This window comes from Passer montanus, unplaced genomic scaffold (genome assembly GCF_014805655.1).
Source record: "Passer montanus isolate IOZ18808 unplaced genomic scaffold, ASM1480565v1 scaffold10, whole genome shotgun sequence".
Classification (NCBI taxonomy): domain Eukaryota; kingdom Metazoa; phylum Chordata; class Aves; order Passeriformes; family Passeridae; genus Passer; species Passer montanus.
Window position 1 is genome coordinate 9,148,427 of NW_024356505.1, and position 12,290 is coordinate 9,160,716.

The window sequence follows — 12,290 nt, forward strand, 5'->3', positions numbered from 1 at the left end:
AAAGAGAGCAGCATTCAGCATTAGACTTTGGCAGCTGAAGTATTGCCATCAACAGATTCATTTTGTTTCTAAAGGCTTTAGGAGAGGGAACCAGTACTTTGGGGGGCTGTGGGGGGGATGGAAATACATGTGAATCAGCATGCTGGTCCTTCCTGTAGTTCAGAATTAAACCTTTCTCTCCTCTGTAGTTCAATGTAATACTCATCTTTAGGAACGTACACAGATAATGAGTCTGTACGGATAAAATGTAACTTTGAACACTTCCTGTGTTTGGTTGCACATAATTGGCATTTCCTTGGTTTTATGAAGTGTAAATTACCTGTCTGTAGTATCTCTGTGTTTGGTCTGGATCAATTTAGGAAGTAGAACCAAGGAGGAGAAAGTGACAAATTGAAAAAATAGCATTTTGGAGAGCTATTCAAGTGCCGAAGGGATAGGATTTCCTAGGTTTATTTCTGTGCAAGTTTAAGTGAGAATTCCCTCCCCTTTTTCACCTTCTTTAATTTTACTTTTTGCACAGTCATTAACCCTTTTGACCTCTAGTAGGTGGTCTTCTGTTTGCTCATTTTGTATAATTCTGCCCACAAGCTGATGGGTATAAGCTATCAGTTGTTTAAGAAGTGCTTGTTAATTTATTTAGGTTACTAAACTTCTGTTTAGTTATTGTTTTTTAGCTTAGTGGAGGTGATAGCCTGGGTATTTCCTTTCTTTTCTGAAACACCAGAAGTTAAGCCACCCCATGCATAACCACATCATTGTGGCAAACATACTCTGTTCTTAAGATACTTATCTTATGCTTACAAGACACAGAAATGAAACTTTGACTGGGCAACAAGCAAGATAACTCAGAGATGCAATGAGATTCAGCAACACAATTGATCAGATAAATTCAAGTATTCTCATTGCATCTGTGAGTTATCTTAGTACTTTGTCAGTTTGGCTAATGCATGTATCTGCTGTTTGCTAAAGGAAAGACAAGAGTGTTGGTGTATGTCTGTGTGTACCTGCATACATGTATATGTACATTTCTGTGTATGTATTTACATGCTTTCCAAAGGTGTATATGCAGTTTCACAGTCTTTCTGTGGCCCTCTACCACTTTAAGATACAGTGCTTTGCTTTTGAGTATCTTTGATTTCCATTATTACATTTTCACTAAAAGTAAACACTTGGAGCTTATTGAACAGACACCTTCATTTATGAAGCACTGATTGCTCTTGCATATTCATAGTTACTTTCTTTTATGAGGACATTTATTGTATTTGTCTTCAAGATTGAAAGAAAAACCACTGAGAATGTCTTTTAGCATAACTGAAAATCCATGTGTTATATTAACATCCAGTATCTTGCCTCTGTTGACAGTCTGAGGAGTAGTGCACCAAGACTATCCGTTTGCTCTTTGAAATTAAGGAACCTATATATGCATCTCATGGAAGCTCAAGCTTGTTCAAAAGGAAAAGAGACTGTAGTGCAGCTTGTATAGTTGTTGCTCCAAAAGCTTGAGCTATTAGCTCATTGAATTCTGGCATTAGTGTGTTATAGTGTCACAAGTACCACACATTTTCTGCTGGGTTAGGTATACTGCTTTAGCATCTGTTTGGTAGGTTTTAGTTCAGAAACAATTACTGGGAACTCATCACAAGACTTGCTAGAAATGTATTTGCTGTTTTATGTTCTTTAAGTTACGTTATGGGTAGGTTTTTATTTTTTTTCATTAGAAGTACTCTGATAGCTTTGTGTTGTCATTGGTAGCAAGAAATTATTTGTGGGTTGAATGAGGAAAGAATAATTATAGTTAAGTGAGAGTAGCATGGTTGCATTGTTCTGGCCCACAAACAATTTGTGCTACATGAAAGAGAGTTCCTCAGTGTTTGTAACAAAAATTGAAAAATTTGCAATAAATGGCTTAACATTTTTTTTATGTGTGTGAGATTGACACTGAATGGAAATAACCTTCTCTCAGGATGACTCTGTAAGTGTTTTGAGAATATTCAAGTAACAGTTTGCTGTCTTCCTCCAGAGTAACAGATTCGCATTAGCAAGCCTGAATAGTTGGAAAGGATGATGATTGGGATTCCTTCAGCTGTTCCAAACTAACTGCTGAATAAGTCAGTGAAAAGTACCTTAAAAACTTTCTTATTTATAGTACAGAGAGGGGATCTTTTCCAGTCTGTTGTGCATTATAAGAGAAAAGCCAACACTTCACAATAGGTTGTTACCCTGCCCCTTCCTCCACTTAGATTCTGATGATCCCCAGCTCTCTGAGAGGGGCTGCAGTACCATTCAGCTTCAGGCTGAACCCCATTCAGGGCCTGAACAGAGAAACCCAAGGACTTTGGCAACCAAAAGGTGGCCTGACAGGATGGTCCTCCATTTAGTAGTCAGCGTTCAGCTTACCCAAACCAGCTGCTCCTAGTGACACTGGTTTGTTTGCATATCCTAGTGGTTGTGACTCGTCACCTTCTGTCAGTGCAGTTCTACCTTCCACCAGGAAATCACAATTCCAGTAATACAGGTAATACCAAAATTTCAAGTGGAGTGGAAATTCATAGAAACACTGAAAACAATGTGCTTATTTAACCACTTAGATCTTGTAAAATATGAATACATTACTTTTATTTCTGAACATTAAACAAATTAAAAACTTTGCTGCAGTTGATGTCTTCTTACCAAATGTTTTAAGGTAGGTGAAACTGCAGCTTCTCAGGGTAAACTTTTTAGTTAAATTTCTTTGGCTGGTCCTAATACAAAGACAGTGTTTTGCTCTTCTAGAAGTTAGTCTGCTGTAGATTTGATTTCTTTAAATTAGATTAAAGTTGCTGGAAAGAAATGGATATTAAATTAAGGAACAGCAATCTTCATACTAAATAGAGGAAGCGTGCTTGCCATGCAATTCTACAAAATTATCAGGGCTGTTATAAACAGTCATAAATGTGCTCACACAGTGTCCTGTGTGAAAACATGGAAGATTTTCTGGACTTGAGTGCTCTCCTACGTGCTCTGTGCTCTGCAGGAAGGAGGTTTGGGTGCTTTGGACAGACAGCAGCAGAAAAATCCTGCTGAGTAGGGAGGTGCATGGAGGTAGTGAGTAGGAGTGATGGAATATGTAGTGTGCCTTAATGTTTGCTTCTTTTATAGCTCACAGGCTCAGCCCTGCTCAGGGGCAACTGTGTGGCTTTGAGCCCTCAGTGGGGGAGGGAGAGCTGCTCACTGAGGTCACCCCTGTGGCCCTTCTGTCAGGAACTTCCCTCTTCTGAGAAGGGCTCCATGAACCCTGGGCTCCCCTGGGGAGGAGAAGGGAAAGCATCCTTCTTTCTGTGAGTGACCTGAAGCATCTGTAGTTTGGAAGGGCCTGCAGGGTGCTGGACAGAGGAGGTACAGGAGGAGCACGAGTGGGTCCATAATTCACTGACTATGGGTGCATTGAGCAAGAATTGCTCACAGGAATGGCCATGGGTTGGGAAACAGTCTCATCCTGCACTTTGAAAAAGAAAGCAGTTGGACCTGTATTTCTTGAAGGGTCTGAGCCTGATAATATGTGTTAGGCCTGGTCATATGACATGGAGTGCAAGTTTGTGGAGAGGCTGAGTGGTACATGTGACACACCTGAGGGTTGTGGTGCCATTCAGAGGGACCCTGGACAAGCTAAAGGAGTTGGCCCATGTGAACTCATGAGGTTAAAGAGCTAAGTGCCAAGTGCCACACTTGGGTCAGTGCCACCCCGAGTACCAGTACAAGATGGGGGTGAAGGGGTTGAGAGCAGCCTCCTGAGAAAGGCCTGGGGATGCTGGTGGATGAAAAACTGGACATGACCAAGCAGTGTGTGTTCACAGCATCCAAAGCAATGTGGCCAGCAGGTCAAGGGAGGGGATTCTGCCCCTCTCCTGTGCTCTCGTGGGACCCAAGCTGCAGTGCTGCATCCAGCTCTGGGGCCCCGGCATGGGGAAGGACATGGACCTGTTGAAGCAGATCCAGATGAGGTTCACAAATCTGATCACAGGGCTGGAGTACCTCTCCTGTGAGGAAAGACTGAGACCGTTGAGCTTGTTCAGCCTGGAGAAGAGAAGGCCCCAGAGTGATGCTATTGTGGTCTTTCAGTACTTAAAGGAGTCCTGCAAGAAAGAAGGAGACAAACTTTTTGATATGGTGTGTTACAGTAGGAGGAGGAGTGAAGGTTTTAAACTAAAAAGATAGATTTAGATTGTACTTAAGGAAGACATTTTTTTACAATGAGGATGGTGAAACACTGGAACAGGTTTCCCAGAGAGGTGGTGGATGCCCCAACCCTGGAAACATTCAGAGTCACGTTGGATGGGACTCTGAGCAACCTGATCTAGTAGAATAGGTCCTTGGGCCTTGCTGTGGGAATTGGATCAGATGATCTTTAAAGATCAACCCAAACCATTCTGTGATTTTATGAAATAGGAGTAATATGGATGTATCTACCAGGTAACTAAGTTGCTACATCACTTAATAGTGTGGGTCTGTTGAGTTTGCCAATCTGCCTTTGTTTCAGACCCCGTGATGTGCAGGTCCATGGGCCTTGCTGTGGGAATTGGATCATATGATCTTTAAAGATCAGCCCAAACCATTCTGTGATTTTATTAAATAGGAGTAATATGGATGTAGCTACCGGTAACTAAGTTGCTACATCACTTAATAATGTGGGTCTGTTGAGTTTGCCAATCTGCCTTTGTTTCAGACCCCGTGATGTGCCACACCTTGGGCAAAGTGTTTTCTTCTGTACCTGGTATGGACAGAGAATGTGTACAATCTTATGTACACACAAATTTGATCTTTAGTTGTTTTAATGCAAAGCCAGAGGGACTGGAACTAGATAATCTTTCAAGTCCCTTCCAACCCAAACTATTCTTTGATTCTATGAAAAAGGCTTATTTAATGTTCCGTAATAAATTGAGGAACATTTAAAATGTAGATGAACATGAAAACTTTAAAAGGTAACAAGGAATAGTTAAAAGGAGTCCCCATTATTTTTGTGGAACATTTTCACCTGTAATGTGAACTGTCATTAAGGGCTCCATCTGCCTTTAGCAGCTGTGACTGAAATAAGAGCATAAGGGCTTAATCAGAAAAACATGTTGAAAAATGAGGACCGAAAAATCCCAACTCTTAATTTGTTTTGTTGGAGTAAGCAAACTAAGCTAATGTTACAGGATAGTAGACAGACAGGATAGTAGAAATTTTAAGTAGAACTGTATGCTTGCTCTTTTAAATAAAGTATTTGGGAGAGGTGCCGAGAAACTAAGACCCAAATTTGACCTCAGATTTGACCATTTCAGTAAAGAGAAATTAAATAAATGCCATTTTGTCATTTAATGTTTCTGCTTTTCTGGGGCATAGCTGTCATTCACATAATAGGAAATTAAAAAATAATAAAGTTCATTTTATCTTTGTCTTAAATGTAAGTGTCAGGAAGAGGAAGTTGCTGTTTATCAAATAGAATGGAGTTAAAATCACACAATTCTATTGAGCATATATATCTTATATAAAGATGTCTTGTTCTTGATGATGGGTGTCTTTAAGCATGGGCTAGTAAGTGAATCCAGGAATAACTTTATAAGGCATAGTATACCTTCCTTACTTCAGAGTGTTGGTTTGCAGCATCTCAGAGGTACCCAAATCTGTTGTTTTAATGTACAAAAATCAGACAACTTTTTATAGACTGTTGCTGTAACTGTCTTCTCTCTTAATATTTGATCAGGATGTATCTCCCTCGTTAGTGTAGACCATAGCACAGTTGTCAGAGGTCACATGAGATGCTTCAGTTTTGAAGCCAGTCAGTGGCTCTTTGTTCTGTGTGGTAGAAGCCCTGGATGATCCAGTGGGAGGGAAGGAGGAGCTCCTTAACACAGGAAGAAGTCCTCTTCAATATCTGTCTTCCCAGTCTCGTTTCTCAGCCTGCTCTTAGTCCCTTGGGATCCTGGTGGACTATGCCTCCTTTCTCTTTTTCCCATAAATTGCTTTTTGGAGCTACAGAAATGACCACTTTCAAATGTACATGAAAACCTGTAGATTTTTATGGAAATTCACTCCTCTTATTGATTTCTCTGTGGTAAGATGAGGTTAAGTGAGAATATCTGGTCAGGATTTTCCATTAGCAGCAAAGAGTGCACAAGTGCCTAGACTCAGGAAAGTCACCTTAGAGATATCAGTTGTATAACACAAACTTTCTTTCTTTTTAAAGAGTCTGTAAAGTTGTAGTTTTCTGTATGGATTAGGCAACAGACTAATTGATCTGGTGATCCAGTCCAAAGTCAGCTAGCACTACTATTTCCACCTTCAACCTTAACCAAACTGAAGAATGTGGCTTCTTTCATGTACAAGTTTCTTACACACTCATCTAGATGATAAACAAGGGAATCTTTTGAGGTCACATCGGGAAATACAACAATAAATGTGCAAATATGGACCAGAACCTAAAACTTAGAGCCAACTGCAGTTCAAGAGCAAAAAAGAGGCTGATAAAAGCAGTCAGCATTATCTTTTGCAAAATAAAGGCTTATAAGCACTGGTATTATACAAGTTTTTATTTGGTTTTTCATTTGCTTTTTTACCTTACACAGGTCCCTGTTGTACACAGTTTTGGTCTTCCTTTTACTTCCAAAATGATATAGTTAGAATTTTCCTTAACAACTAAACCAAGCATTTTAATATCTTTTACTGGAAACTGGGTAAGGTTTTCTGAAAATGTTAGCATTTTTCTAAGGTAAAGTAAGGAAGGACTAGATTGACAACTGATTTATTAAATTAGATGTTTCCAAATAGGCCAAACTTATATGTATGCACTATAGAGGAATTAGCTGAAGAAATAATTGAAATTTTATAATTAAAGATTGAAGACTGTTGAAGAATGAATACAACTCTGTAGAAAAATGTGGTGTCCTTTTTTAACCTACATTTAAAGAGACCTGTGACATTGTTAGCCCAGCTTAATGCCCAGAAAGATACTGGAAAAAATGTGTTATGAAATATCCAGAGGATGATGTGTAGCAGGGATATATGGGGAGGAATCTGCGCAATTCAGACCAGTTGGAGAGTGACAAGAATGCACAGCACAGGTCTGTAGGTCCAGAAAACTCAGTCCTTGTGGGCATCAGTTGTTAAACAGGAACTGTCTGTCTGCTGTGAAGGATCTCTAGTCCGAGGAGAAATTAGCAATAGTTCAGTGTCAAACCCAAAAGATGTATTAGCTGTAAGGCTTAAAATTGTTCTGGTCAGAGTCTGTTAAAATTCATAATTTTCATTAAATATTGCAGCAATGACAGCTGGGTGTGTTTATTACAGTTTGCCAGTCTGAGAAGTGCTGTTCATACTGTGAAAGTCAGAATACAGAATGGCCCCTGAGAACTGAAAGGAAAAATCCTAAAATTCATGAAGAACAGGAAAATCGGCCACTGTTAGTTATGGGGAGAATTTTCTTTGGTTTTTTCCCCTAGGATGATGTAAACTGAGTTAGGATGTAGTAAGTGTTAAGAGTTTTCCATTCTACAGAGCAGTGGTGAGGCTTGTGCTGGATCACTGTGGTCAAAATTAGGTACTATGCTTGAAGAAAAATGTAGACCAGTTGAAGAGAATCAGGAGAGGACATCAAAAGTTACTTAGAAATACAGGAGACAGGAGAACAGGAGCATTGAAAGGGCTGAGTTTAGTAATTTTCATTAAATATTGCAGCAATGACTGCTGGGTGTGTTTGTTAGTTTGCCAGTCTGAGAAGTGCTGTTCATACTGTGAAAGTCAGAATACAGAATGGCGCCTGAGAACTGAAAGGAAAAATCCTAAAATTCATGAAGAACAGGAAAATCGGCCACTGTTAGTTATGGGGAGAATTTTCTTTGGTTTTTTCCCCTAGGATGATGTAAACTGAGTTAGGATGTAGTAAGTGTTAAGAGTTTTCCATTCTACAGAGCAGTGGTGAGGCTTGTGCTGGATCACTGTGATCAAAATTAGGTACTATGCTTGAAGAAAAATGTAGACCAGTTGAAGAGAATCAGGAGAGGACATCAAAAGTTACTCAGAAATACAGGAGACAGGAGAACAGGAGCATTGAAAGGGCTGAGTTTATACAGTATAAAGAAAGTAAGATTAAGGCATGAATAGTGTTAGGAGCTATAAAATGCTGTTGCAGAAAAGAAATACTCTCGTGGGGAAGTAACAATCATGAATTTAAGAGAGGGAAATTTAGGCCACGTGCTAGGAAAGGGTTTTGAGTAGGAAGAATAGAGAAGTGCTGAAAAATGACTTGGGGGCTTGTGGAATTTCCATTACTAAAGGTTTTTAAAAATAGATGAGAAAAACGGAGAAGCAACTAAACTAGAACTGATCCTGCCTCTAGGTAGTAGGATAAACTAGCTGGATGATCCCACCCATCTCTATTTCCTATTACGTTTCTTTTTTAATCAAGTTACATCCCAAGGCTCCAATTACATGCATTTCCACACTTCTTCCTCATGTTTAGCTTTTAGGAGGAAGCAGTCAGTCTCCTGTGTTAATGACTAGACTTTTTACTAATCTTACTCAAGCTATCCTCAGAAGAATCCTGATGCTACATATGTACGCCAGGCCTGCATCAGTTTTCATAGGGAATGGTTAAAAATTGGAGCACTCTGACCAGAATTAACAGTACTGAGTAGTGTTTAGTCATTCCATTCTATCCAAGTAAACCCCTCATTTAGAAATTAATTAGTTGCAGTGTAGTCAAAAATATTTGGAGCTTCTGAGCACAAGAGGGAGAATGGAGTTCTCTAAAAAATGGGTTTCCTTATTTTTATCCCCAGTAGGCTCCAGTAAGTAACTGTTTGGTTTATTATTTATTATGCATTATTCATTGTGCCATCTCTTTTTATAACTCTGAAGTGATTTGTATGCTGTTGTAGAAGGTAGAGCCCTATTGTCTGTCAATGTGCATGTTTCTTGGATCTCATTTTATTTGTAAAAATAATAAAAAATTCTACATCTTAAACTCCTGGTCAGAAAGTTCCATTATTTCCTTCTGGAACGTGGTCTTATATGAGGAAAAAAAACATACCAAGCACATCCATTCTATTATTTAAATTATTCCTTGGTATTATTTGGTTTGAAGATTTATTAGTTTTTTTAATAATCCTTAAATTATTCATAAAGGGTAGCCATACGGTTTGATGGAAAAAGCAGTACAATGAAACCTTATTTTGCATTGCCTGCTTATTTCATACAAACTGTTCTTCAGTGCTTTTTTTTTAGCAAAAGCTTGCAAGGTGCTGGGAACCTTTGCTGTCTTTCTTTCAACATCCCCTCCCTCCTGGTTTCAGTGGGAGGGAAGAACATCCAGGACCTCGCCACCCTCTATGCCCGGGCATGGTTTAGATGACATAATAAATATCCTCCAAGCGAGATGGAAATGAAGAGGCAAAGGTCAGGAAAGAGAGATGTCATTTCCAATAAAATATGAAAAGTGTATGAGGAATTCCTGATGTAGAGAAGAAGAGAATAAAAGATTGTTTTAGGTGATTTATGGGATTTTCTTTGGAATCCCACAAGACTACAAAGAAATAAGGGCAATTGCTATGCTGACTAAAATATCCATGTGTATGTCAAGTGTCTGACAGGAGTCAGCAACAAATACTTGACAGGAAGGCATAAAACCTTGCAGTAAGCAGATTGGGGAAGGATTATTTTCATATACTATGTCTCATCCTCACCTCTAATATGTATAGGTTTGCTTAAATCCTGAGGTATAAGATTTAGTGTTTATTCTAAAAGGTTTCTCATTGCTGTAGGTATGCAGCACTCAACATTTCTATTATCGATATACTTACAAAATTCTCTTCAGACATTTTGGCAGATACTTGGTCTCATCAGCATCTTGCATCAGTGATCTCTTAGTCTGATTTTGTGTAGATTGATGCTTCTTTTTATAGCTTTTGAATTTGACATGTTCTGCCTTTATTGACTCTTCTTTCTTGTTTTGTGTTTTTGACTCATGGCTCACTCTTCTTTACTTGCATTACTATGACAACTACTAAAACCTAGAATATCTTTTGACCAACTGCCTTGTTTTTATTAAATTCTTCGACTTATCTCTGCCAGACTGTGTAGTGGATTTGGCATTTTAATGTATCTGATTTCTTGTTTAATTGCACGAATCTCTTGTGTAATTCAAGTCCTTCGCCAAGACAGCCTGCTTAAAATATGAAATACAAAATGGGTCTCAGGAAAGGTCAGTTTTGGTGTTAATATTGTAGATCAGTGTGAAGCTTACTTGACTCTGAAGAGCCTGGATTTTAAAATACATGATAGTCCAGTGTCAGATTATTGACCAATTTCTTTTTGTTTCCAGCTGAGCTGCCAGGATCATCTGCAATCAAGCTCTCCTCCTTGTATGATCTTCCAGCTCAGCTGGAAGAATTGTACCAGCAGGGCTTTGTCTTGGCTGCTGTCCACCCTTTTGTGCAACCAACTGATGAGAAAGAGAAAACTCCCCAGGAACAAATCTTCAGGGCTGTGCTTATCAAGAAAACAGAAAGGTAAAGCACTTCCAGTGAACTGGGATAAAAATAGACAATGTGATTTCCTGCTGAGTTTTGACCTACATCAGGAAATTATAGCAGAGTTTACTGTGCAAGACTTGATTTTTTTATGTTTTGTGGGCTTGAATAGGCTTAACATGTTCTTCATGTTTACAATTTGTCTGCAGTTTGGCAGGCAACTTAGAGAATAACAAGTTGAAATATGCTCTGTATTTTGGGATGTGTTGTCATGAGAGGCAAACAAACAAGCCCTATGCATGACAGTTTGTGAGGATGGTCTTGTTGGTACCCTTTAAAAATTTATTAGATTAAAGTATGATGGGAGAATTGTTTGCTTAGAAAAGGCATATTTTGTGTTTAGATGGTTACAGTTAATGCAATTAATTTGAGAGCTGTAGTACTAACACATACTTCTTAAATTTATGCGTAGACTTTAGGCCCTTCTCTCCTCTAAACAATACAAGTTTTAGTCAGTCCAAGCTCCATAAATAAAAAGATTGCTTTCCTGCTTTGTGTACTTATTAAAATATATTAAGAATATTTATATAAAGTCAGAAGATGAATAAAGAAACAGGAATTCTGTTCTTTTATGTGTTAATGTGATTTCTGAAAAAAATCTACAGGATGTGCTATAGCCCAGAAGAAAATGAAAATGTGGATATTTGTAAACAAATGATTTGTGGTTAATTATTTAAAACATAATTTAATATTATCTGACCACCCCCAGTTTTGCAGCTACCTGTATTGTTGCAGCCATTCTCTACAGTTTCCTACATCAGCTGCATTCCCCAGTCCAGCCCTTCTTACCATGACCAATTCTAAAGGCTGGCAGATTATTAAACCTCCATCTGCCAATCCTAGTCCTTCTCTTTGTGCTGATGCTTGAAGGAAAGGATGTAGCTGGTTTATACTTCTATTTAAAGAGCAAACCATTCACCATTCAATTTGCTCCAGCCTGGTAGCCAGTTGATAGAGGTTATGGATAGAGTTGAAATTCAGCCTCTGACCTAGGGAAAAATTTCTGCATTTTGTTAGCAACTGTATGTAAGCATTAGGTGTCACAGGCAATTTAAGCTTCTAAAATAACTCTTAATTTGTCTTGATTTTAATTTTAATAATACAGAATTCATGGTGGCTTGCCTGTTGTTATTGTTTAAATGGCTTCCAGTGTTATGGTTAAAACATAGAATGTTTGGCTGAACAGTGGATTTGTTGAGTGATGGTGGGCTGAGATTACGTGGTTGTGGGGCCTTGTCCTCCCTGCCTACACAATACCTTGCTGGAAGCAATGAAAGTATTTACATGCACGAGTTTGTAATGTTAAATAAGTGCTTAAGGACTTCTGTTGGTTAGGGGTCTTGAGGGTTCAACATTTTCCAGGTCTGAGCTCTGAAGGCCTGTCAGGGAAGAGCAAATTTGCGCAGTGTCACTGCTCTCACGCTGTGTCCAGTAGATCACATCTGTGCAGAGTGATTGTGGAAGAGTACAAAATCTTAATTGCCTGCTCACTCACTTGGGTGCCAGTGTCACACACTTTAGACAGCTGTAAATGACTGTACAAAATTGAAGACAGTAGAGAGTCTTGAACCAATTATATTTCCTTTTACAGTCACAGTCCGTTTCTCTGCATTTTCTTATCTGTCATTTTTGACTGCCTAGGGAAGCGGAAGAGACGTGGTGAAGCAGGAAAAAAACAAGTACCAGAAAGGGAAATTACATCAGTTTGATGTTTCATGTAGCTTAAATGTTCCTGAGTTTGGCTGA

At 38.9% G+C, this 12,290-nt stretch overlaps 1 protein-coding gene across 1 annotated transcript in view; it reads left to right on the plus strand.

Moving 5' to 3' along the window:
- The window catches only part of RFTN1 (raftlin, lipid raft linker 1), a 94,969-nt gene that overhangs the window by 28,964 nt on the left and 53,715 nt on the right, over nt 1–12,290 (plus strand). The window contains exon 3 of the mRNA XM_039703312.1: nt 10,337–10,523. Within this exon, the coding sequence (XP_039559246.1) occupies nt 10,337–10,523 (187 nt within the window). The remainder of the gene's footprint in view (nt 1–10,336; nt 10,524–12,290) is intronic.